The following is a 27,134-nucleotide window of genomic DNA, read 5'->3' as shown; positions in this document are numbered from 1 at the left end:
TTTTTTTTCAAGATATGTTTAAAAAAATGACATTTTGAATAAGATATTTTATAATACAGACACTTTTCTTGTACACATCCTACACTTTATAAGAAAAAAGGAAAAAAAAAAACACAAACCTGGAAATTTTAAGATTTTTACCTGAAAAAATCAGGGAAATTTGAAATCTGTTTTGAGTGGCCACCCTGATTAAGCCAGTTCTAGTATTCAACCTACAGATTTCATCCTTGATATCTCATATCAATTAAAAATTAATTATAAGATTGTTCTTGGAACAAAAAAGGTAGTTTTTAAATCTTTGTCTAGAAAGTTTGTTAAAGTTTTTCTAAACGTGTTTAAAATAAATGTATCAAATGAAAGAGTAAGAAATTAAACCTAAAATCATTCCCTTTGATTACAGGCCTGAACCATGGACAAATGTTGTTGATGGGTTATAATGGTCTTTTCACTAAAGTAGATTCTGACCTCGATCATTTATTAGCATTCTTGGATAATTTTAATGTTCCACTGGGTTGGTCAAAACTTCCTTTTTTTCAAAAATCTTTGGCCCTGTCTGTAAGTATTATTTTCTTATTCATGTGATGATATATTGAATTGTCTTTTTAACAACAAACCTTTTTGCAGCCAGCCATCCACCACCCGGAGGCTCGACCCGTCTTGAAGGATATCTACTTTGCTCAGAAACTCTTAGCCATGCAAGAGTCTTTTCATTTGTGTTACAATTTTGCTTCCTCACTGCAATTGAGTAACGGGGGAGATGCTCGCCTTGTCACCGATCATCAGCTAGTCAAGCCTGTAAAACATTACACTGCAAACTTTGTTCGTCATATGGTATGGGTTGTCTATACTTATTATTGTCAATCGAATTGCTCTCTCTCTCTCTCTCTCTGCATTATTTGTTCCTCTTGTGTGTAGTCACAATAAATTGCTTATCTACACAAGTTTGTTGATATGTAGACTCTTGTGTCATCATCCCTGATGATACATTTAGCTGTTGCTATCCTTATGGCACTACGACTAATTTCCTCACGCTCTACTCGGAAGTATTGCCTATACTCTGATAGTTTGAGCGCTTTAGGCCAACTAGAAAAGTTTGTGATACGCATTCAATTTTATGTATTCATTTGTTAATAAATCTTCAGATGAGCGGCTTTGAGATTCTATTTTGCTGGGTATCAAGTCATGTTGGTATTCCAGGGAATGAGCTAGCTGACTCAGCTGCACGATCTGCCACATCTTTCTTAACATTGTCCGTACCTTTCGCCGATGTGAAACTACACATTCAAAAAATTTTAACATCAATATGGCAACAACAATGGGGCCTCAAAGTTTTTAATAAATTGCATAGCATTAAATCTGAATTAGACAATTTGCCAGTGCTGCGCTTGCGCAGAGTTGACGTAAAGTTCACCCACCTCCGAATCGGTCACACCCGGTTAACACACCTCCATTTGCTGTTTGGAGAGCCTTTTCCAGAATGCATTACTTGTAACGTTCCTCTCACAATTCATCATATTTTAATAAAGTGTCCATATTTTAATCAACATCGTTTAAAGTTTTTTGGGAGTTCTATTTTATGCATGCAAGATTTGTTGGATGACATTCACTATCCTAACATTTTTACGTGCCGTTTGGTATTTTTAACTGCATATAAAAGTTTTAACGCATCTACTGTTTTATACACTCTTGTAAATATCTTATCACCTTCGTACATTTTACTTACTTCGTGCATTTTATACTGTATTCATACTTTTTATCTGATTTTACTCATACAATTTATCTTGTTTTATTCCCTTAGTATTCTTTTATTAGTTATAATTGTGCTACAGTTAACATTTTGCATGCCCTTAGGCGTTTGAACTGTTTTACCATATTGTTTGGAGCAGCATGTCCTCATTTGGACCTTGTGCCACTAAACCCTACATTCAATCAATACACAAGTTTGTTGTTAGATTAAAATCAGTTTTATCAATGTACAATTCTGCAATAACCTCCCTCAGTAATTTCTGCCCGATTTCGCCTCTTATGAACATTATTACAGAACTCTGATTTGCAGATTATTGATTTTTGGCCATTTTGCTGTGTATGGCTCATTGCAAAATGTTTTTTTCTTCCCATATGTTACCTGAAAAATGTATTAATGTTAAAATGTGAGTTTCTTTTATGGGGAATGCAGGTTGTGTTAGTTGATCATTCAGATCTCTTGCATCATATCATACTTCAACAACCCATTTCATATCTCTGGATATTAAACAAATTAACAATCTTTGTAGATGTCAAGGTAAAATCGGTAGAACGCACTGGTGATTCCTGAATGTCCTAGAGTACGAATGCCCAGCTCTAAAATTAGCTCTAGTCATGAATGTCCTACTCTAAAATCAGGAGATCTGTTCTAGTCCTCTTCTAATAGTGCATCAATGTGAACATGCCTGACCTTTGCTTGAGTTTTGTGCCATTTAATCCAAAGAATCCTTCAAACTCTAACTGTAATTGAAAGACCAAGCACAAGTCTTGACCACGAAACAGCGGAATGATCTTTTCACCCTCGTACGTTGGTCGACTGCCGTCCCGTACGACCTCTGGCATTCTTGCATTGTACCATACTCAACATAATTAAACCTGTCTGTGTAAGTAGATACACTGGCAACAGAACGCATTAAATTTATAATCCAGGTAGCAGAATCTTTATAATTTGTCTCTTTGAACAGAAATATTTCTGCTTAATCTAACATAAATGTAAAATTTGCAAATGGAAGATCCTTAAACAAGTTTAAATTTAAGTTGCATTTTATGCAATAATGCTGCAAGTCCTTATACAATTTAGCCTCTGATGAAGACACAGAAATGTTTTCATTTTTGTTCTTAATTCAGCATTTTGATCTCTATTCTATTTGAAATGAGGTGTTTTCTCCTATTTATTTGTTTGCTTTTTAAAAATGAAATGAAAAATAGTTCTAGGAGATTTACTGCCTATAATAAATAAATCATTTTGACTGAAGGGTGTTTCTAAATGAGTAATGTAAAATTTCCTTGCAGCTACTTGGCTTGCCTTCTCAAGTTTCGGGATTCGTCCTCTGTGCTCTAATGAAATGCTTAGGATTAGATTTGACATCTGATGCTCAACTACAAGAAATGGATTTGTCGATAGATGATATTGTACATCGTGTTTACAATAAATGCGTTTCAGAACATTACTTGGATTCACAGATATTACCTTTGAATTCCTTACTCAATGCTTTTGACGCAGCTTGGCATAAGGAAGATTTATCCAGGTAGCTTATTTTAATTTTTCTTAATTATTGCTGTCTCACTTGGCTAAACAAATTCATTATTTCATAAATTGTTGATGCGAATCTCAATATGCGGACTTCCGGGAATCAATTAAGTTTCTTAATTTCAAAAATATGAATTCTGTTACGTATGCAAAATCTTGTTAACAGGACGTTAATTCCATCCTTACCCTCTGTATTTCTTCACATGCAATAACTTTTTTTTTAAGCACGGATTTGTTAGAACAAACACAAAAGTATAGAATTAATAATATAAAAAGTAATTTTCAACCATTTAAAAGATCATTCGGTCAAAAAGAATTGTATTTTTCTCCCTTTTTTTTTCAAGAAAAAGAAGAACTTATTTCTTAATGAGTAGCCATTTTTGAGCAAATTGGATTTATAACAGAAGAATTATTTAATCAATACCCCCTTTTTTATTGTGCTACAATTAGATAGATTTAATTTCTAATATGATATTACGACATGCAAATTTCGAATTGTGCATTTGAATAATAACTTTTTAATTTGCTCAGTTCCATCCTGAATCCACTGTTCCATTTTATTTATTTTGCAGCAAATGATATTCTCATGATTTTTAAAATTTCGATATTATTACGACACCCAAAATTTAAATTTCACATTTGAGTCATTATTTTTTTATGCACTTGATTTGCACTATATCCGTGCAACGTTTCAATCTTTTTTCTTTTCTTTTTTTCGCTTTTCTTATTTGCTTTTTATATATATATTTATAATCCCGATATAATTATGATACAGAAAATTCATTTGTGCACCTAAGTATTCACTATTTAGAGTCTCATGGACAAAAAAAAAATACATGTTGAAAAAAATATTTCACATGTCTGGCTATAATTTAAGTGTTTCAATCTTATTTACATGTTTAGAAGAAACAAAATGTAAAAGTGTAAATTTTCTGACTGAAATAAAGAAAGGCAAGAACAGTGTATTGAGAGAAAAATTATTTAGATATGTAATGTAGGAAGGTATATACTGCATAGTCTGAATATAAATATAGCGAAATTTCATGAGTCATTTGAATTCTACTAAAACATATCCTTTGAATAAGTATAGGCATAAAATTGAATATCATTGCCTTGTTAATAGTTTTTTGAATATTCATTTATTTTTTAAGCAAGGATCTTCTCTGCTTCCCTGAAAAACGTCATTCAACAACAACTTAATAATAAGGCATCATTAAGGAGCTCTAAGTATTTAAATTTTGAATGAAAATTCATTTAATTGTATTTATTATTCATAGCTGCATATTATTCATTTTGCTGGATTTTGCAGTGCCTCCTGATATAAAAATTCTCCTGGTACATTAGTACATGTTAAAAAATTCCCTAAAATTGAATAAGTTTTTGAAAAAAAGGCTGCATATTGAAATAGAATTTTTACACAATTTGCTTTCTTGAATATTTAAGTAAGTATTACAAATACATAATGAAGTGAGTTTTATTTACAGTAATCAGTGTAAGGCATCATTTTCTTCGCTGTAAAAGTTTCAGTTTTTAAATTATAAAATCTTTTAATTTTCAGTAATGACTATTATTTAAAATTATGAGGTAGTTTCATAAAATTAATTTAATGTCAGTCATAAATCGAAAATATTGTAGGCTCCATTAGTGTAATAAAGTTTTTGTATTTTGATAACAGTAAAATTCACTATATGTAAAATATCATTTCGTAAAATCTATGGATTGGCAACTGTGATTGCTGTGGAGGCAAATAAAGATGAAAAAATTGTGGGCAAATTTAATTTATGTCATTATTTACAGGCGAATGGAACAGTATCTGTTGATTGGTAGAAATAGCCAACAAAGAGCTCAATTGCAATTTGCTCGTTTTCAGTGGCTTAATGAAGATTTAATATTGCAAGCCAACATAGGTGTTCTTCAAAATCCATCATCCAGGACTTCCATTATGTCTGAAATACGAAAAGTAATACGCCCTTTTTGCTTAAATGACTTCAATTTTAGGTTAATGTATTTTCATGCAATTTTTATAGGGATATATAGGAAATATTTTTAAATGTATTGGTCCAAAAACTCTTAGAAAAGAGGTTTTATAATGGAAATAATATAGCACATTAACTTATTTTTATATTAAATATTATTATACATTATTATCTCTCTTTTGAAAAGTAACATTAACAATCTATAAGTGCTACTAACTATTTGTAAAAGCTTACTAATCCCATCGCCGGATAGCAGCACTGCGTAATTTTAAATTTATCTAACATTCAATTAAAGGTTTTATCAATAGCATTAAATCATAACATTAACATGGTGTGTAGCGTTTTTAAAAAGTGCTTAAAGGTACTTCTTTTCGATTTTTGTTTTTTAAAAGCCCTAAAGGTACTTTTCTCATTAGGTGTTTTTAAAAAGTACTTAATTATCCCTTTTCGAAACTGTGATTTTTTTCTTCTTCACCGTATCGATTTACACCACGTATGCTGCAAAATCGTGCTTTTCACATTGTTCTATTCAACATTTTCATAATTCATTCAATCACAATCCATTTTCCCCTACCGTCAGTCCATAACGTATGAAAGCGTCAATCATTTTACATGTTTGATGAAGTACTTGCAGGTCTGCATGTTCGTCTTCTGAGCAGAAGTTGGTGAGATTTTAGCACCCTTATGTGTAATTCTGCTGCATTTTGCAAAATATTCTCAATTTCAGTCTTCATTTTCTACCCACTGAAATCGAACCGAAAAATCTTCAATTTTTTATGGTGGCTAATATAGTCAAGAAAATGGTGTTTTGTCAGAAACTAGTTATTTTATCATGATCATGTAAAGTCTTTGAAAATTATTTTGCATTTTGTTAATGTATATCGTGCTTAAAAATATTTTCTGAGTGCTTAAAAAATACCTAAAAGGTGCTTATTTTTTGTTTAAAGATTTGGCTATGCACCTTGATTAATTATGAATAAACAATATGCTACATTGAAACATATTTATATATTAAGTTAAAAAGTTTTATTAATGATAAAAGTAAAAATATAATTTATCATCTTTCTTATTTACTCTATTGTATACTATTCAGAACTCTAACAACTAAACTCTGACTGTAAAAATCCGATTTTGTACGGAATATCGGACGAAACCGAAATTGTCAACAACAAAAAACGAGAATCGAAATGAAAGTCGGGGGGGGGGGGACGTAATTTTACCCAAAACCGGAGATTGTCGAAGAATTTGTCACCCTTTCAAATTGGGGAATTTCACTATTCCGTTTTCCATTCCTTAACATTTATTTGATATCTATTAAAAAAAGTAATATTTTTTAATTAAATAAATTCCTCGGAAATTGTATCATCTGGAATTACATCTGTTTTTGTTAAAAATAGTCTGAAAATATTCTAAAAATAAAAGCAAAAGATTTTTTATTAATGCAAGCTTTCTAACTAAAAGCAGTATACAGCTTTTAGTTATGAAATAGAAGAGCATGAAATATAATTACGTATGAGGTACAAAGTATATTACAATTTTTTAATCTTTGATTTTATTTTATATTATTTTTGGTTTTATTTAGTATATTAAAATTTGGCTTAACCTCAATTAACTTCTATATTTGTTAGATTCTGTTTGTGTTGATTTGGTATTTATCACATTAAAATAAATGTTTTTTTTTTCATTTCTTTTTTATTAATTTCACAGTTTTACCATCTCAATTTACATATTTTTTTCTATCTATTTATCCATCTTTATGTTTCAGTTTCTTTTTTTTTTTTAAGCAGAAAATCTTAACATTTTGCAATTTTTTGTTTCCATTTCTTTTCCTTCTACTCTAAAAAACATTTGTCAGTTGATTAAATACCATTTAATTTTAATTATATACAGATTAATGTATATTTTTTATTATTATTTTAGGATGATTTTCTTGAAAAGTTGTTTTATTTTATTGCTTAATTTCTCTCTTTATTTTTCATTTTCTTACACCTTTGTTTCATCTTTTAATATAATTTAATTTATAGCTAAGGATTATAATAATTGCATTTTTATGGTTTATTTTTTTGCTTGTCTGTTGATAAAAAGAAGCATTATTTTTCGTTATTTATTCTATTTTAATAAATATTTAATTTTAATTAAATCTGAATTGTTTTATATATTTGTTAGTTTCTTTTTAGGATGGATTATATAATAATTTGTGCTATAAATTTTTTTTTTAATTATTTTCTTTTTAAATTGGTATTGCTTAGTTAAGTACCATAACTAATGCTAATGTATTTGTTTTTAAATGTTAATTGCATTTTTGTTCCTGAAATGTTTTTACATTGATTAAATACAATTTAACTTTGATTATACACAGATTAATATTTTTTTCGTGCAACAGATTTGTACTTATAAAAAAAAATGTTTTCTTTTTTTTTCTTCTAAAGGAAAGAAGAAAAAAAGAATACTGCCCTGTAAATTCCTTTAATCTTATTTTGCCATTCAGTTACGTTTCTAGCTCTGACTATTTATTATTCCTAATCAGAGTTGGCATAATTTAAATCACCTGTTTTTTTTTGTTTTGTTTTTTTAGTAAAAGTAATTTATAAATGCTTTCTTAAAGTTGCGATTTCGTTTTATATTTCTAATTTGCATTTTTATTAACCAAAATCTCTGGAATTTTATGCAAATCTATGTGGAAAAGTTAAGGAAAATTTTTTTTTTTTTTTAATGTGAAGCCTTTCTTACTTGCCATTGAAACTCAAAAAAGAGTCGGGAGGATTTCATTTAACACTAAACATACCAACATTTAGTAAATACCTATTTCTACCATAGCCAGTCAAATGACCGAACTTTATGTTTCTTGATTGAATGTAAAGTAAATTATGGAAAAGTAAATTTATTGAAGCTATTATTAGAGTTTTACATTGTCAATTTTTACTGTAGATGTGTGTGGCAGTAAATCAAAACTTTATTAGAGTATTCAGACTTAGTTTTCTTTGTTAATTGAACTGAAAATATTGTTTCTCTTTAGACTGTGAGCACTTTAGTTGCCTTAGATTGTATTGTGAGTAGTGCTGAAGAACGTTATTTGAATCTGATTGGAGGAATTGAACAAAGATTAAAATGGGCTGCTGGAGCAAATCCTTCTCTGAGTACCATACAGGAAGAGTTTGAGAGTGCTATTGCTAATAAGACTACTTCTGTCACGGTATGCCATTCATTCTCTATAATGTTGTTTCTATTCTTGATAAGCATTTAAAAATAAATACTTTTTTCGCGATTAAACGCGCATGTGTAGACTTCCGACGTCAATTTTAACAACTTAACATAAATATACACTTTAAATAATAAATATGAGACATTAAAAATCAAACTTTCGTCATTTTCCCCCGTAATCGATCAGTTAGATAACATAATAGCAATTAAAACTAAAAAATATAGGCTTAAAACGAGAGCTGAATTTCAACTTATAACTGAAACAGATGCTTCTAGACTAGACTGTACCAGCTGATACTAATCCTTATTTTTTGTTGGGCTATGAAAGAACTTGACCCCACCTCCTATGCTTCAAGGTTAAGAAGGAACCAGTTTTCTTTCTTCGCAAGGGAGAAAAACAAGGTGGTCGAAGAATTCCTAATCCTGCATGTCTTATCTATGGAAGAATATAGAAAGCATGTCTTATCTACGGAAGAATCCCCTCTATATTGAAGAATATAGAGGGGAATCCTCTCTATATTCCTTGTTATCTATACAGAGCTGATAAGAATGACTGAAATTTCCTTATCAGCTACGAGTTTTCATTCACTCCTCACCCCTACCTCTTCATCTACTGCTTCATTGTTGAAGTACAGTTGCGGCTTTGCACTCTTACATTAAAATTTTTTTTTAATCTTTTTTTTTTTTTTTTTTTTTTTTTTTGAGACAGAGTCTTGCTCTGTCACCCAGGNTTTTTTTTTTTTTTTTTGGAAAATTGTTTCTGACGAACTGGGTGTAAGAGTCCGGATGTTAGAGAAAAGTCATTCTACAACTGCAAGTACTTCAAGTTTAAAACTGGTATATATTTCCTTCCTTCTAGGATGTTTTATTTGACGCACGATGAAATTGATTATCATATATAGATTTTTGAAGTAGGACTGTCTCTAAACTAGGTAGGATAATTTTGATAACTTAAATCAGGCTTTTTGGGAAATTTAGTTTCTGAATCAGTTTCATTCAGTTTTTTTATTAGTTTGAAACTGAAAAGGGATGCCCTTAGGAAGGAGGCCAATTACTAAGATTTGCTGAAGCAATACCTTTGATACACATAAAAGTTAAAGGACCAATATAAAGGCATAATTGATATTGACCACTATGTACTATAACCTGTACATGCAATAAACCATTTTTTACTTTATAAAAACTAAAGATAATATAGAATATCAGTTACAGGCAGGGTCTTTAATTAACTTACAATTTAAATTTAAATGCCTATAGTCAACTGGAGATTTATCTCCGCTTATTGTCTGGAATAAGCACCTGCACTAAAATGTTTCAAAACTTGTTAATTGTTACAAACCAATCATTTATTCCCTTCAACTGGATTATAATAAAATATTGCTTCTGTAAATATTTTTTTATAAAAAAGGTGTTAAAGAGAAATTTACCTGCTATTGAGTTGCCTGTTAACAGGGTTGCCACTCAACAGGGAAAACCTGGAAAATGCAGGGAATTTGGATTTTTTCTTTACAAACTGGAAAAATACAGGGAATTTTGTTTCATACTTTTGTCTTTTAAAAAATGATGACTACTCAAAGCATAATCTATAGGATATTTAACCATGATATTTCAGCTATACGAAGCTATTTCATTTACTATTGCATTACTTAAGTATGTTCAGCTGTTTTTCTAGCAATTAAAACTAATATATATAGTTAGCCCAATATAGCTCACACAAGAGCTCGATAATTGTTTCCTCTTAATATATTGTGTATAATGTGTACAGGGGAAACACAGGGAATTTTTTTTTTTCAGATTTGAGTGGCAACCCTGGTTAATAACAGGTAAATTTTTCTTTAACACATTTTTTTTTTTTGGTTCTAATATTGTCTTTTACTATAATTATTAATTATTTAAAATGTTAATATTACCTTTGACCCAATGTTAACTGGTATGCATAAATTATTATTATTATTTTCTGATTGCCAGAATAAAAGAGTTGCAGAAAAAGTTTTGTATAACGTTTTTAGAAAATACTTAATCTATTGTTCTATCTGTTTCAAAATAATAAATTATTTTGTAATTTTTAGAAATAAAAATAGTTGTATAAATAAATTAAATTTATGGAGGATTGATTTTTTTGTTTAATAGGCTGTCGGATTACGAAAAGTCTCTGGTGTATTTTAATTAAGTTGTTATTTACAGAAAGCCAATCAAGTGTCTAGAGAATTAGTGAATGTTTGTAATGCTATACTTCACTTTGAAGCTTTAAGAACAAGAACTACTGAAGCATTGTCATCGGATACTTCCTTTATGACTTTACTCAACAGGTGTAAAGAAACATGTGAATTGTCAGAAAGTTGCCAAAGCCAAATAAGTGTTATTGAAGAACATCTTATATCATTGAAGGTATGTTGAATTATAATTTACATGGTGCATAGCATTTTTAAAAAGTACTTAAAGGTGCTTATTTTCGTTTTTTAAAAGCCCATTGGGTGTTTTTAAAAAGTGCTTAATTTTCCCTTTTCGAAAATGACATTATCTTTAACTTGTCGATTTTCGTCCGTCAATTTTCGACCTGTATTATGCTATAGCGTTCTTTTCACATTAACAACGTTTTCATGATTCATTCAGCCACAATCTATTTCGGCGTACCGTCGGTCCATAGCGTATGAAAGCGCCAATCATTTTACAAGTTTGATGAAATACCTAGTAGTCCGCATGTGTGTCTACTGAGTTGGTTGGGTATGATTATTGCACTACAGTATAGGACCCGAAATCTGGAAATTCTTCCGAAAATTCCAATATGGCCCCCATATATTACGATAATTCAAATATGCTGTTAATTTCAGAAAAACCAATAAATTTAGCTAAGTTCCGATTGTAGATTATGATGGGGTGAGTTTAAAACTGTTCCATCTTAAGAAATTTCATTAATAAAAATAATAATCTATATAATATAATCAGGGAGAAATAATCCAAAGAAGAAATAATTCAAGATTAAATAATTCGAATCCTCCGAAAAAGAAATAATCGTTTTTTCTTCCGCGTAAGATCATTGCTCTCATTTTTTTCTTTACATTTTATTTTAACAAAAGACACTCACCTCGCTAAAAAAAAGAAAGAAAGCTAACAATGAATAACTACAAAAAAGAAGCAAACAACTAAGAAGGATTAAAAAAAAAAGTAACAATTAACAAAAAAAGTAACAGTTAATAACAAAAAAAAAGGTAGATAAATTGAATAAAAAAAAGCAAAAGGGATAGCATTCATTTTGTACACCACATGGTAGTTTCAATCTCAACAGGGTGTGGACAATTTATGGTCAAACCGGAGAGGGAAATATGGGGACAAACCAGTAAAGCTCTTGCACAGCTGTCAAGATTTATTGATCAGTTTCTCCTAACTTGCATTTCTTTATTTTGTTCATTGAAAATGCAGATGTTTTTATTTTTCAATTTCACTTTATTTTAAACTGCTTTAGGAGCAGACATTTTGTTTGACACAGATTTAATTTTTTTTCATGCTTTTTTTTCTTTTTAAAAGATAAAATATAATTACTTACTTCAAGAGAAAAAATTCCAAATAAAAAGAGAATATAACTTTTTTTTTCTCGTATCAATAAAAATTTCTTTAGAAAGAAAACAAATATTAGGTCGGATTAAGTGCCGAATTTCGGGATGCCGGATTAGGGGTCCCATACTGTATCATGCGCAACTCTGCTGCATTTTTCAAGATATTCTCAATTTCAGGCTTCATTCTTGGTTTGGAATAAAGGAACTTTCGTTTAGTCTAATTCATATTTCAGTAGAATCAAATTTACTGTTCATATTTCAGTTCATTGAAATCTTTTTCATGTCAATGCTAAAGAAAGAATGTTCCCCCTTTTTTACCGCCTCCTAAATATTGCATGGTCAGGGAAAGAATCAATGCTTCTCAAGGACGTGTATCCTTTTAGACCAGGGGTTTTCAACTTGCATGAGGCCAGGGGCCGCAATTAAAAGCACCGGTCAAATGGCGGGCCGCAACTTCATCGAAATTTTATATAGGACTCTTTTATGTTTGAAGGAACATTAAATATTACTCTCAGATTTTTATCAAGTTATACAAAACAAAAGTATTGAATTATAAATTAAAATAAGAAGTAGATTTTTAAAAATATTTAATTGCATATTAAAAAATTCTGACTACAATAACTTTAATGTGCTCCTATATATTAAACAAATCTATGTTTAATATATAAACCTATATATTAAACAGATATCAAATTGTTAAGATATAAAACGTAAAAGTATTTAAAACCCATAAAGATTTTCTACCAAAATTGTCCTCAAAAAAATGACAACTAATATATTTTGATTCGTGGGCCACGAAAAAAGGCTTCACGGGCCGCCAGATGGAAACCACTGTTTTAAACCTATTCAAATTTTTCATTTTGACTCCCCCTCCTCGTTAACGTTTGCAGAGTTTACCCTTTTCCACAGTATTTCTTTTTTCCCTAACACTAATAAAACGGTTCCATGAAATGCCTCTTTTACTAGCCAGCTGCATAGGAAAGAAAGGGGGAAGGGGCTCAGTTGCGCTCTTTAAAAAAACAAATCTCCCTCTTTTCTTGCATTCCAGGAAAGGAGCATCACTAACGGTCACTCGATGGTCTTGGTAGATCTTCTCTTCCCCTTTTTGGTGATTTATGGGTTCAATGCATAAATCACTAGAAGCTAGAAAAGGAAAAATCGTGTTAAAATACCTCTTTTTTTTCAAGACAGAGGAAGATGAAGAGATGTTGGTTTATTTTGATCGTTAAAAAGCATCCGGGAAATCGACCATTTCGGAAATGGGACGTTACACTGTAGTTATTTTATCATGATCACATAAAGTGTTTGAACATTGGTTTGCATTTTGCTAATGTATATAGTTTTTTTTTATTACATTTCCCTAACACGGCTTATTTATTAACTGGGTGCTTATTTTTTGTTGAAAGATTTTGCTATGCACCCTAATTAACTGATATTATGTTTTGCAAAATGTGACATGTCTCTCCTTTTATAGCCTCTGGATAAAGAAGGTGTTACAACAGATTGGTTGACTTCTGTCATCAAAAAAGTCTCTCTCTCACTCACAACATGTCGTGAAAAACTAGAGCAACAAAAGTCTGTTGCAGCTGCTTGCTGGGTAAATACTTCATAACATATATAAACTCCAACCAATGAGTATACAAATTTTCTGAAACAAATGGCATTAAAAATCTATTCATTTTATTGTGAATAATGCTCTTAGCATGAATAATGCTTTTATTGTGAATAATTATAAATTGTAAAAAAAAAAATTTAAAAATTAACTGATTTTGTTGTTTAAAAATAGATTAAAGAATTCATTTAAAAAATCAATGTTTTTTAATTTTTATTTCTGAGAAGATTTTTTTTTTTTAATAATTATAAGTAATAACTTAAACTTTTTCAGACAATTAAAAGAAGTATAAAAATTACAAAGAATAAAAAAAGAACCTAATTGATTTAAAATTCAATATTACAACTTATATTTTTGCGGTTTTAAAATCCAATATTGCAATTCATATCCGCACGATTTTAAAATTCAATATCGCTATTCATATTCACATGTTTTTTTAAACTCTAATATCTTGTTTCATATTCAAGCTATTTTTAAATTCCAATATTGTACAAATTCTTTAATTAGTTACTCTAAAGGTGTGATATTCTTCATTTGGAGTAATTTAATTATAAACGCTATGTTAAAAGTTAACGGGATTTCTGTGATTGTTCAAAATAAAACAATGAATAAATGATCAAAGTGGCATGAAACATACAAGTTATAATTTTACCTCACCTGTATGTCAAATAATATGTTTTTACTATAAAATCATACCCATTTAGTTTTAAATTTATTTCAATACAAGTATTTTTAACGCTTATTAAATCTTTAGTTAGTGTATAAATGTTAATTCCAATTAATGAGGGTGTTGAGCTTGAGCAAAAATTAAAACTTTATTCAGTGTAGCAGTTAAATAACAATTGAACCATTTGTGTTGGAAAGCTATAATATCATAGACTCTAATTTAGCTGTTTTCGAATGAATAAGTATCAAAGCTTTGATTAAAAAGCTATCATCAACTGATAGAGAAATTGTTTTTTTTCCTTTAGGAATCCTTGCATCAACAAGTCACTGTAGTTCATGACCTTATTTCTGTACATCATAAATTAATGTCTGAAGTGAGGCATATTTTAAGAAATCTTGCCAAAGTAAGTAATAATATATACCTCTTTTATTTTTTTTAAATATTTAGTCCTAAAGTCTTTTTTTCCCCTGAAGTTTTAAGCTGGAACTTAATAAAAGTTAAACCTATAGAACTCAGAATGTGTTACTCAATAATAAGAAATAAATGGAAAGTAATTTTACAGGTTATCAAAACTTATAACAATTCAATAAGGGAATAATTCTTATTGCTTTTATTTAGTTTTTTTTTTAACATTTCATTATAAATGCTAAGATTTATATCTGGCAACGCATAATCGTAATCTCTCTCTCTCTCTCTGTTTTTTATTTTATTTATTTATTTATTTTTTGCTAATTTTTATCAACATTTACTCAAGAAAGATCTTGTGAGGAAGAAGGTAGAAAAAAATCAGGAAAAAGAATTGAAATTTGCTGTTACTTTCAAACAAATTTTAATTTCGAAACAAAAGTTGTATTAAGTCCACTAATAAGAATTACTTTTTATACATGTCAAATTATAACTCCGTCATTGCATTTCAGCGCACTACAGAATGCAACATTAATAGTCAATATTTGTTGAATTCTATCATTATACCTTTGTAATATCAAGTTTCTGGTGGATTTTGTGCTGCAAAGCAAAGTGCACTTATCTAAAAAAAAAAGGCAGTTAAAATTTCAATAATTTTCAAACAAATGGATAGTAAAAATAAATATGGCATGACGCAATTTAAATTAAACGTTAATTTTGTATATTTTTCTGCACACCTTTTGTTTCTAAGTTATATAGTTTTTGTGCAAACATTCAGTTGAATGCCCCAAAACAGAATATAAAGAGATAATTTTATTTAGTTGTACATTTGAAATCCTTTTTTATTATCTAAAAATTATTTTTTGCATAATAAAAAATTTTCTTTAGACAAATACAAAACCAGGTATTTGACCCTATCTAGCCAAATAAATTAATAATTCTTTGTAACATACATTTTGTAAATCGTAATTTTCCTGAATCAACAGAGCATGATCCATTGACCTTACGTTAAAAGCAATAATTTTATTTGTGGAATACTGTATAATATTTATCAGTGTAATACTATCTTCTATTCACTATTAGCGAAAATGTATATCACTATTAGTTAAAATGTATATATAATTATGAAAATGTGTAAATAAAATAAATTTCATCGGTAAATATTTTTTTTTTAAATAACACTAATCATTGCTAAAATATTTTTCTCTCATAATTTTCTTTTCAAAAATTCGTTTTCTTTTTTTAGAGAGTTGTAGTTAATTTACGTCGCACTAGAGCTGCAAAATGAGCTATTGGCGACCGTCTGGAAAACATCCTTGATGTTGATCCGGAGACATGCCATCACAATTTTGATCCTCTGTTCACACACACACACACATCACAATTATGATCCACTTTACCGTAGAACAGTTTAACGAGGACCAATGCAGCACACCCTCATTCCCTACGCAGTCTGATCAGAGTGGTCACCCACCCACGCACTGACCACAGCCAGTGATGCTTGACTTCGGTGATCTGCTGGGAACCCTGTCTTGGCGATCAGTCCACTGCAGGACTTTTTTAGAGAGACAACAACAATTAGAATAATTAATTCATCAGTGAATATTTTTTATTTAAATTGCACTTATCATTGCTTAAATATTTTTCTCTCGTAATTTTCTTTTCAATAGTTCTTTTTTTTTTGAGAGAGAGAGAGAGAACAGGAATTAGAAAGACTTGATAATGATAGGGGTTACAAAATTGTTATTCTTTGATGAAATATGTTTTTTCACACGCTGAGGAATTGACATAAGACTTGTTGTTTAGAATGAAGAGCAAATACTTGGTGCGGAGTTCAAGTGTGAAGGAGAAATTCATGGTTACATGGCCCTATACAAGGAGTTCTCTGAACGTATTTCATCCATTGTGAGCAGCCTTCTCGGTGACTCCCAAGATTTGGATCTTCTTTCTTGCTCTGTTGAAGAGGAAATTCCCATCCTAACTGTGAATGCAGCTGAGATATACAACCAGTTGATTGATTTGGCTGGTCCAATAGGAGATAGGAAGCATGGACAAATGGGTATGTCTCTACACTAACATGAAACCTATTCATTTTTCTTCAAAAAAATTCATTACCTTTCTTACAAGTTTTTGTTCTCAAACATGAAATTAAATTAGAATTGCTGAACTTTCCGTTGATCAGCATCATCACACTGATTTCCCAACTGTGAAATGAAGTGCTTCTTTTAATGTCAATTTTAAAAAAAAAAATTTTTAACTAGACTTTCTATACTGAAATGGAAAACTAAAGGATTATTGTTGTCAGTATTTACAGAAAATATGTTGAGGCCTACTTTTATTTCATATAAGAAATACATTCTGGCTATCATCGTGATAGCCTTTTGGAATATTTTTTCCCTTCAGGCATGTGATTATTCTACTTATTTGCAGAATTAAGCAAATCTGTAGTGTAAATAAGTCTTTGTGCCATTAACTCTTACTCTAATTTTTAGAAACCTTAAGAAATTTAAATCAGTTATTACAGACATATCATTGTGTTACACCCGTAACTTCCAGTTTTTAACTTTTAAGAAACTTTTTTAAACTAATGACGATTATTGAAAATTAGAGAGAATGTATTATATATACTTATTTTCTCAAAAATTATTAGACTTGCTAGACTTTTTATTTTAACTGAGTAATATGCTTTTAAAGCTTGCAAATATGATATTTGTTTATGATTAAATTGCACTTTAATGTGACCACTCACATTACTTTATCATAAAAATGCACTCGGAATCAGGGGTCCCACACCTGTGCCAAATAAAATACATGTGTATATATATGAAAAATGGTAATACAAACTGACAAGAGAAGTATTGTTTTGGCCAGTTTTGTATAAAAATGGGAATTTGACTTTTTGATACACATATGTGTAATGATGCCAAGCTCACCATGTCCACAATCTACATTACGTTATTGGGTGGCAAGTAGTTTTCCCGCTAATTTTCGGAATTCTGCAAGTCTCAGTACTTCTGATTTAAAATTTTGAGGACATAGCTTGCACGAAATCTGATTAACTAAATATTTATTCCTCAATATTGAAATCCCTTTTTTTTGGGGGGGGGGGAGTTCTCGTTCATGTTGTGTGAAGTGATTTTTTTATTCTGTGCAGATTTATAACAAGGAAACAAATTTAAATTAACTTTGAAAACACAGAAGCCAAAAAGAAATGAAGTGATGGCTACTTTCGACAAGAATTAATCAATTGCCACGGATGAACTGAAAGTCTGAAATTTATAATGCGAAAAGTAGTTCTAGGTGTTTCAAAGACCATTCAGGTTTTTTTTTTTTAACTTTTCTGACACAATGCTGCTAGCTTGCGATCGACGTCAGATAATATGGAACCATCTAAGATTTCAAGAACGTATGTAAAGGAGGGGATTCAAACACCCCCATTGTAAATGGAATTTTTTAATATTTGGTCAAACTACTCATTTTTTAAAAAATTCCTAAACGACTTCCTATAACATCCCTCACAAGAGAAGCAAAGTCAATGAAGAATCTCTCCATTTTATTCACATGCAATGTTTTCCTTTTTTATTACGGGAAAACGTTCACAGCATTCAAATGATCCCTCTTCGTCTATCGTTATCTCTATAGTAATGGGGGATCGTTTTTAAGAGACATAATGCGGAAGATAACTTAAAATGTTTGTATAAAATTGCTTCATAGAGAATTTTTTTTTTTTATCTATTCAAAAAGCACCCTGTATAAAGTGTAAAGGCTAACGCCGGATTAGATTTCAAATTTTATTTTATAATTTTGATCTCTCTGTTCTTATAATCGTCACTTTGTTATATTTATAACAAAGTAACTATTATAAAAAATTAAGAGACTAAATTTTACAAAAGTAGACATTCGAAACATATAACTGTTTAAGAAAATTAAACAAATTTATTTTCGATAACCAAATTAATAAATATACAATGATTAAATAAAGTAAATATACTATAATTAAAAAAGTGAACTTTAGCATCGGCAATTGCTTTTAAGTTTTGATTTGAATACATATAGGGTAAACCAACCAGTGAAGGAACATTTCATATATATTGATTAAAAATAAGAATTTGAAAGTTTTTCTTTAGATTGATTGGTAACAATAGCTTACTGCCTAACAATAGGAAGTCATCTAGTAATGTTTTAGATTACCTGGTCAAATAGACTTCTCTGGAGAAAAAATTTAATTTATTATAATCTCTGCAACACCTTGTTTCTTTGAAAAAATTATAAGGTGAGTGTTTGTATTTACATGTTTGAAGTGGAATTAATTGCGTGTAATAGTTTTTTTTTCTCACTGTGAAAAGGAGAATTCAAAATATAGTTATTGAAGTTACGTTTTATTTTTTTTAAGCATCATAGCATAATAAAGTACTGAAATAAGGGGGTGTTTATTCACTGGATCACCAAACGATAAAAAACCAGTGACGGAACAAGTGTTCCTTTACTGTTTTTTTTTTCTAAGTTAATGAAAATATAAGATAAACTTTAATTTTCTTGTACCTTTAGTGATGTTCCGCATCAAAAGTATGTTAAAAATACGAAAAACAACTTCTAACCAGTGAGGGAACAGGCATGTTCCTTTACTGGGCATAGATTTCCCAGTGAATGAACAGTATGTGTTAATATGTTGACACTTTAATTTTCAATTCATGATTACAAAAAAAAGTTAACATTTTCCAAGTATTTATATGTTATAATTTCAAGAATAGGCTTGTTTTTAAATATTTGTATGGCTTATAAACTCATAAAGAGCATTAATAAATAACCAAAATTAAGTGTTCCTTTACTGAGTGTTCATTCACTGGTAAGAGCTGTTCCTTCACTTGGTCTTCTTACTACTTGTTATTTGAACCTCCAAAACTTTAAAACAATAATTATGTAAGTTCTCTACAATTGTTTTACATAATTTGCAATTAGTAACAAATATGTTGACACTGTCATTTAACTAAAATTGCGAATTGTGAAATTAATATGATTTTTTAGAAGGCAAGCGGAGCTTAAGTGTTCCTTCACTGGTTAGTTTACCCTATGTTATGATTATAAGAAAAAAATTAATTAAATAATTATTATGCAATTATTTTTTTTTCTATTAACGTAATCATAGTAAAGGAAATAGAGGAAAGAAACATAAAAAGCTTTTGAAAAACAGCATTCAGAAATAAACACTTTTTATAAAACATTTATTTTAATACTTTTTAATTTATATTACAAACATGTAACTGAAACTATAGTTGTTTTTTGAATAATCCAATATTTCAAAGCAAGTATTCAACAATATTACCCTTTCTGTAATTTTTTTTAATTAATTAAATCTTAATTATAAAAGGGAGTATTATGCAGACCTGAGACAATATATTTATCCTCTTTCAAGGAAAATGGAGACAATTTTGTGGGGAGAATAGGATGTTTTCTAAAAAGAACAAAAATTGAATGAGACTAATAACGAGATGACCAAACAAATAGTTAAAAAATTATAAAATGTATAGCCCGTGTGTGCTTTGAAGTTAAGAGTCACATGCTATATTAAATTTAATGAGTAAAAAGGAATTAAATTATGAATCTAATAAATTATGGGAAATAAAGAATAAAAGCTTAAGTTTAAGAAAATTTTATGTATAATAAAAAACCAGATGATTAAAAGTAAGATAATTCAGTTTGAGGGACCTCTCTTCAAGCGAGTCAGTTTGGAAGTGAGTGGAGTTTCCCCACTTCAGTTCGTTTGCAGAGGCTAATGACTAATTTCCTTGTTTAACTCTTGTGTGGCAAGAACTCAAAATTTGGCCTTTATGAGAGGTATGTTTAGAACTGTAAGTAATTTTATGTATCTCGTGTTCGAGTAAATTTCGATAGCGAGGTTGAAACCTCCATTCTCCGCCCCCTTCCTAGACTCTGCTCTTTTATTTTCTGCTGTGACATTGGAAACCAAGAATTTTCCCATAGATCAGCAATAGAAATCTATCTTTTGGCCGTTATCAAGCTTATATTTCAAACTGCCTATGCATGGGGTCTGTCCAGGACAAATTTACTACCATTTAGCGGTACCTTCACAAATTCATCATTAGGAAAAACGCTCTGCAATAGAAATCTATTTTTTGGCCGTTATCAAGCTTATATTTTGAACTAAGTATGCCTATGCAGTGGTCTGTTCAGGACAAATTTACTAACATTTTCCGGTACCTTCACAAATTCAACTTTGTGAAAAACGGTAGTTTCACAAAATACTTTTTCTTAAAATTTTATTTTTGTATCCCTTAAAAAAACGATAAAATTTTTACCATATTTTTGTGTTAGTTTTTTAATGTATAATTTTTAATTTTCACATATTATGTCTAAATTCTCACAAAATAGGTACCTCTCAGAAAAACCTCGACAGACCCCAGCTATGTATTTCACACTGTGGTAGATTCGCATTGCCAAACTCGTCTCTTCTTATGAGACACTCTCCACAGTGACGTTTGAAACAAGGAATTTTCCTAGAAATAGGAATCTTTTTTTCTTTTAATTGTGTAAATATTGATTGCAATCTTAGAGGTTCCTACATTCCATTTTCTATTGTTATTTGATATGTCTATTCAATAAATAGTTAACTATTTACTTCAAATAAAGGCAATTTCAACTTTAGGGAAGTTCTTGGTGAAATAAAAATAATTATCTTGTAAAAAAAATTTATTGAATGAATCTCAAAGGAAATTTTATTTAGAGTGATGTAATATTATGTCCCCTACTGGATGTAATTGTTAACTTACTATTATGCCTACAAGATTTTGAAATAGTACAAAAACGTCAATTTTTAAGCAAAATCTGCTTTAGTTTTTGCTTCAATGAAATCCTGCAATGAGCGTATAACTGAAAAATTTTATCTTTATCACCATGAACATATTCTAAATATTTGTTTTTCTCTTTATAGAAAGAATTGTGGTTTCAAAGAATATGTTGTCTCCAACAAATGAAACACTTTCTTGCTATTCACCTATGCGCACTAAAACACCAAGAGTTGGAACACCTAAAAAACAAGTTAAAAGAGATCCAAGGACGGGAAAAGGTAATTGTGTATATCTGAAATATTTCTCCAGATATTTTGACCGCACCTACACTCGCGTGCAGAAGTCTTGGGTCAAACTCAATATTATAAATGGTTGAATGGAAATGTAATAAATAATGTATAATTTGATTCCTAAACATTATATGCGTATCAATCAAAAAGCAATATGCGTATCAGTCAGAAAGCAAAGTTAGCGCTTTGAAAGTCACTTTAAATCAAATAAAATTTTCATATCAGTCGGATATTTGTTTTTCGTGAAGCGATTTCTTTTACATCTAAGAATTGGATGAAAATACAATTGAAAGATGCAATTTTAACAAATAAGCATAAGTTTTGCATATTTATTTACGCAAATCGTGATTTTAACTTTAATTTATTATTGACATTTATTTTTGAAGAATTGACTTGAATTATATGAAGAAAAAAAAGAAATATTCAACTGAACTGAGTGCAAAGATTTAAAGTTAATGCAAGGAAGATTACATTAAATTGCAAATAAAGTAAAAATTCTGAAATCAAGTGTAATATATATATGTATATGTGTCTGTTGGCTTGACTAAATAAGACAGAAATTTAAAATTCTAACAGAATAATAAATTTTCGTTGCAAAAAAAAAACGCATAGAAAGGTTTAAAATGCCTTTCACATGTTGAGCAAAAACTGTTGCACGCTAGTGTAAGAGAAGTTGAGACTTGAAAAAATTAAGTGCCAAACACTTTAGAATCAGATAAGTGAGCAAAATTTATAAGTGAAAGTCTAAGTAGAATTTATACTTCAACATAGCATTTTACTTAAAACCCAAATATTTTAATTCCGCTTTTCAACTATTTTAAAAACTTTTTAACACTCAGTGGGGGAACAATCTGTCGCTGTGCCCTTTAGAATTGAAACAGTTTCGTTTTTCACTGTTTCATTAAAATTAAAGGAGATGTATACCAGTGTATGAAATGTTTGTTCAGGGCATCCTTAAAAATAAAGTCTCTAGGGAGAACATTTAGATTAACAAAATATCCCTTGGAAATTTGTTTGATTAATTTTGTAGCTAGGGAGAATCCTCTGTTTTTTTTCTGCTTTCTTATTATTTCAACTGTTATATGAGCATAAATTTTGTGTATCACAGGATCGGTATTTTGCAATGACGAGGCAGAGAATAAAAATGACATATTTTTTACTTAACGTAAAATGAATACGACCGCCAAAAAAAAAAAAACAAATCTTGCAATCAGTTTCAAAATGTGTACAACTTATGTATTTTGGAAAATTTGCTGACTCGAAATAAAATCTTCTCTATTAAAGTTTGTCATAAAGTAATTATTCAAATTCACTCATTGTAACAGTATTATATCAAAAAACGAAATTTTGAAAACCATATGGAAATCTGTAACAATAAATGTTAATAATTCAATTTTAAGGCCACGGCAAAATTGAGTTCATCAAAAAGTAATTTGCAAATTAAGCTATGTGGATATATGTCAATAACAGAGTAAGTGGCTCAAACAAAATAATATTGTACCATAACATACAGATTTTGAAAACCATGGGAAATCTAATTATAACTACCGAAAGACTACATGGAATTGTTGGTAATTGGATCGATCAAAAAGTGATTACTCAAATGTTCAAATTCATGGTATATTATGACTTTGAGGTTTTGAAACCTGTGCATACATCTGCCAAAAACATACCAGGTAACTACCCCGGAATTTCTGGAGGATCTCCAGAAATTCCAGTGTACTCCGGGCACGCTGCAAAGATATTGATTTTATCCGGGGAAAATAAACAGGCTTCTAATTTTTATATTTTTCTGTCTTTGGCGTCATATCCCTTTCACATCAGGTGTTTCTCTTCTCCACGCTCTGGCCGTTGTGTATAGTGCTGATGTCACTCAACCTGCTGAGCTAGAACTGGTCGAATGGCGTCACCATTGAAGCTGCAGTGTGTGTTTCTTCTTCTCTCTTGAATAGTTTCTTACAAGCATACGGAGTTTACTTTTTCGTGTGTCCTACGCCAGTTTTAGTTACTGATTGGAGACAGGATCATGTCTTCCAAAAAGCATTAACAAATGTACCTGAAAGAATATTAAGTAGAATGAACTGTATTTACTCATTCCACTAAGTGATCTTACAATGTTTATTGCAGCATTTGCAAATACGATTGCGCGCGAGATTACTGTTTGCTTATGCGAGCGGAGGGATATTGAACCAAATGGTGCCGATTCCTCCTCCAGTAAAAGCATTAAAGACATGTTTTCAGGATCTGCAAATTAAAACCAGAATGTAATAAAAGCGGAAACTCTCTTTGTGAATTTTTTAATCCAGCACGATTGCCTTTATCTGTTGCTGACTATGCAAAACAACTTGTATGCCGTGATGAGTGTGGCTTTTATGAGTTTACTTTAGTGACTGACGGCAGCAATTCGTCTGGTGACCAACTTCTTCCTCTTGTAGTAACATTCTTTGATGATACTTGCAGTAAAATTAAGACAACCCCAAAGTCGGATGGTACAGGTGAAATTGATAGTGTTCCCTGACAATGTGTTATGAAGAAAAAGAATTCTAATCCATCTAGCTGCTAAACATGCTACAAAGTGTAGAAAGTTTTTTGATAGACTAATATTTGAAGAGCTTTTAAAGTTCGGTGAAGAACTGTGTAACCTACGAAACAGCAAAGGCTCTCAAGTATGAGGTAGCTATCAATGGGCAGACCCTTAAAAGAAACTTTTTTTCTGAGGAAGAGAATTCAGGAACTTCCATATGATTGAAGAATATTTTTTAAGATAAACTAACTCAACTCTACCTTTTCTTTTTACAATCTCACTGTGTGAATCATGTAATACAGAGAGAACTTATTAACCTATTTAGCATATTTTGTCTAGATTCGTAAAATAAACGGATCCTTCACAAATTTTTTTTTTTTTTAATAACAGCAGGCACTGAACTTTTGTTCTTCGCCTTAGAAGATGCCGGAAGTGTTGCTCATTTATCGCCTTCACAAAATATGTTTTCATAAAAACGGACCCTTCACAAATTTGTTTATCTTCATTATTGTTTTGTTGATCGAATAAACCCTTCCCAGGGGAGGGGGGAAACGGTTCGAAATGAACTAAGTTTTCCAAGTTTAAATTCCAAATGTGGTATTCTAAGAAAATATTTCTATATTTACAAACATGTGCACATTCTTATTAATATTAAATGATTTTTTTTGTTTGTAAATAAATATTTAATCAATTTATATTTATTCATAAAATTAATTAATGTAATATTATGTAAATAAACATTAATTTCTGGCAACTTCTTAAATAAAATAGTATGAATTTAAGAATTGTTTAAATTTACTTAATGTGTTACACATTAAAAGTGATACATAACTAAGTTGTGTTATTTAAAATCTGTCAATTGAAATTATTAAAAATGTGAATGATTTTGTTTCTACATTATTCATCCGAAATGAATATTCTGTGTTGAGCAGTATAGGCTAAATACCAACTATTTGCATGTTGCATCTCTAATTTAGTAGCAGCAATTGTATAGCAGAATCTTGTATCTATTTACAATTTAAAAGCTTCTTGAAAAGGTTTTAGGAATTTTTAGAATAACAGGTCCCTATTTGCACAAATTCACAAAAGCAGGACCCTGGTTGAAAGAATGCGACTTAACGCTTATTTTATAGTCACAAATTATGAGTAAATTTTTCACAATTTTACAAAAACAGGATCTTTCACAAAATGTCTGTACAGACCCCTGCATACTTATTTTGCCTCAAAGCAATGCTGCTACAATGCAGTATTAACTGAGCAAGATTTACTGAAAGCTAAATAAGCTACTTTTGTTGCTTTGGCAAAAAGAATAAATTTTTGATTTTTATGTAACAATATCATGAAGAGAGCTTCATTTGCTTCATAATTATTCTCGCTACAATTCTAATTTAATGTAGTTTTTAAACCCTACAAATTTCCTTAGTTTTAACCATCCCATAATTACAATGCGTGAATTTTGAATTTAAGTTATCCCTTTTAATGCTTTTTGTTGATGTCCATTTTATCATAAATCTGTGCTTTTTTTTTTATCATTTTTTTGGCACTTAACTTTTCTCTCATGGTTTTGAAAGTCCTAAATCTTTTAATATGCATTAATGAATACTTGAATTGGGCATTTAAATGTGCGTTCTATTTGTACCGATTTCATCTCAAATCAAAGGGATTTTTTTTTCCTTCATCTTCTTCCATGAGTTATTGGTAGGATTTTAAAATCATGTATTTTATTAATCAGTTTTGATTCCCTTAATTTCTAACAGTTTCATCATCAATCTAAGTAATTTTGCTTTCTTTTTCAGTATTTACTACATAGGTTTGAAAATCTCCACATTTTTTAATACAGTGTATATACAGTAACAGTATCTACGAGTACTGTTTTTTCTGATGTTTTGTTGAATTATAGCTTTGAGCTGTAATGCATCATGTTAAAACCGCATAAAATTTCTTCTTTCATTCGAATATTTTATTTACATTGCTAAATAAAATATTTATTTTCATTCGTGTTTATTTAATTTAAAATAAACTTTGATGTATCATGCTGAACAACAATCTTATTATGTGAAAAATGACCGATCTTGAAATAATCAGTAAAATTAATATAACAATAATTGCCTTTTTTGTTAGAATATCTAATAATTGACAAATCAAATAAAAAAGTTGTTGAACAAATTAAGTAAGGGCACATATTTGCATCTAAATAATCTGCCTCTGAAGAGCAAACATAAATTTGAGTGCAATACTACAGATCTTCTTCTAACACAAGACAAAACTTCTAACAAGTCTTGAAAATCGAAATAATGACACTGGTAGAGTTGAAAGATAAAATAAAGGATAGTAAATCAATGTATGGTAGTGAAAATCATTATTATAATAATGATAATTAATTGAAGGTAAGTTCTTTTTTTAACCACCAATTTGTTTTAAGTGAATAGCAACATAAAGGCAGTCCTACCTCAATAATTTAAATTAATTAAAAGCACAGTTCAGTTCAACAGTTGTGTTTATCTCTTTTATTGATATTACTCTTAAGTACATTCATAAATACTTTTAATTGATAAACTTTTATTTATTGTAGCTGTACAAGAACGTAACACTTATGCAACAAATGTTTGGAAACGTGTGAAACTAAAGCTAGATGGAAAAGATCCTGATCCTATGAAAAAGTCAAATATTTCTGAACAGGTACGAATGTCTCTCTCCCTCTCATTCTCTCCCTCTCTCTGTAATTTTATCTCTATATTAAAATTCAAATGCATTATTTTTGATTTTTCATCCTTAACTCAGAAATCATTCATTATAGCTGTTCCAATTTAAGGATTATTAAAAGA

The 27,134-nt window shown here is 29.8% G+C and overlaps 1 protein-coding gene across 3 annotated transcripts in view; it reads left to right on the top strand.

Annotated features, from left to right (window-relative positions):
- Window positions 1–27,134, top strand: part of LOC107437418 (serine/threonine-protein kinase Smg1) — a 174,688-nt gene that overhangs the window by 143,706 nt on the left and 3,848 nt on the right. For all 3 annotated transcript variants that reach the window (XM_043051732.2, XM_043051731.2, XM_043051733.2), the window contains 11 exons: window positions 401–555; window positions 625–831; window positions 3,037–3,272; window positions 5,072–5,234; window positions 8,267–8,443; window positions 10,636–10,839; window positions 13,480–13,602; window positions 14,589–14,687; window positions 16,496–16,748; window positions 21,639–21,773; window positions 26,882–26,988. In XM_043051732.2, coding sequence (XP_042907666.1) covers window positions 401–555; window positions 625–831; window positions 3,037–3,272; window positions 5,072–5,234; window positions 8,267–8,443; window positions 10,636–10,839; window positions 13,480–13,602; window positions 14,589–14,687; window positions 16,496–16,748; window positions 21,639–21,773; window positions 26,882–26,988 — 1,859 coding nt within the window. The remainder of the gene's footprint in view (window positions 1–400; window positions 556–624; window positions 832–3,036; window positions 3,273–5,071; window positions 5,235–8,266; window positions 8,444–10,635; window positions 10,840–13,479; window positions 13,603–14,588; window positions 14,688–16,495; window positions 16,749–21,638; window positions 21,774–26,881; window positions 26,989–27,134) is intronic.

This window comes from Parasteatoda tepidariorum, chromosome 2 (assembly GCF_043381705.1).
Source record: "Parasteatoda tepidariorum isolate YZ-2023 chromosome 2, CAS_Ptep_4.0, whole genome shotgun sequence".
Lineage (NCBI taxonomy): Eukaryota > Metazoa > Arthropoda > Arachnida > Araneae > Theridiidae > Parasteatoda > Parasteatoda tepidariorum.
The sequence above is the reverse complement of the archived record's forward strand: the minus strand, read 5'-3'. Positions and strand labels throughout refer to the sequence as shown.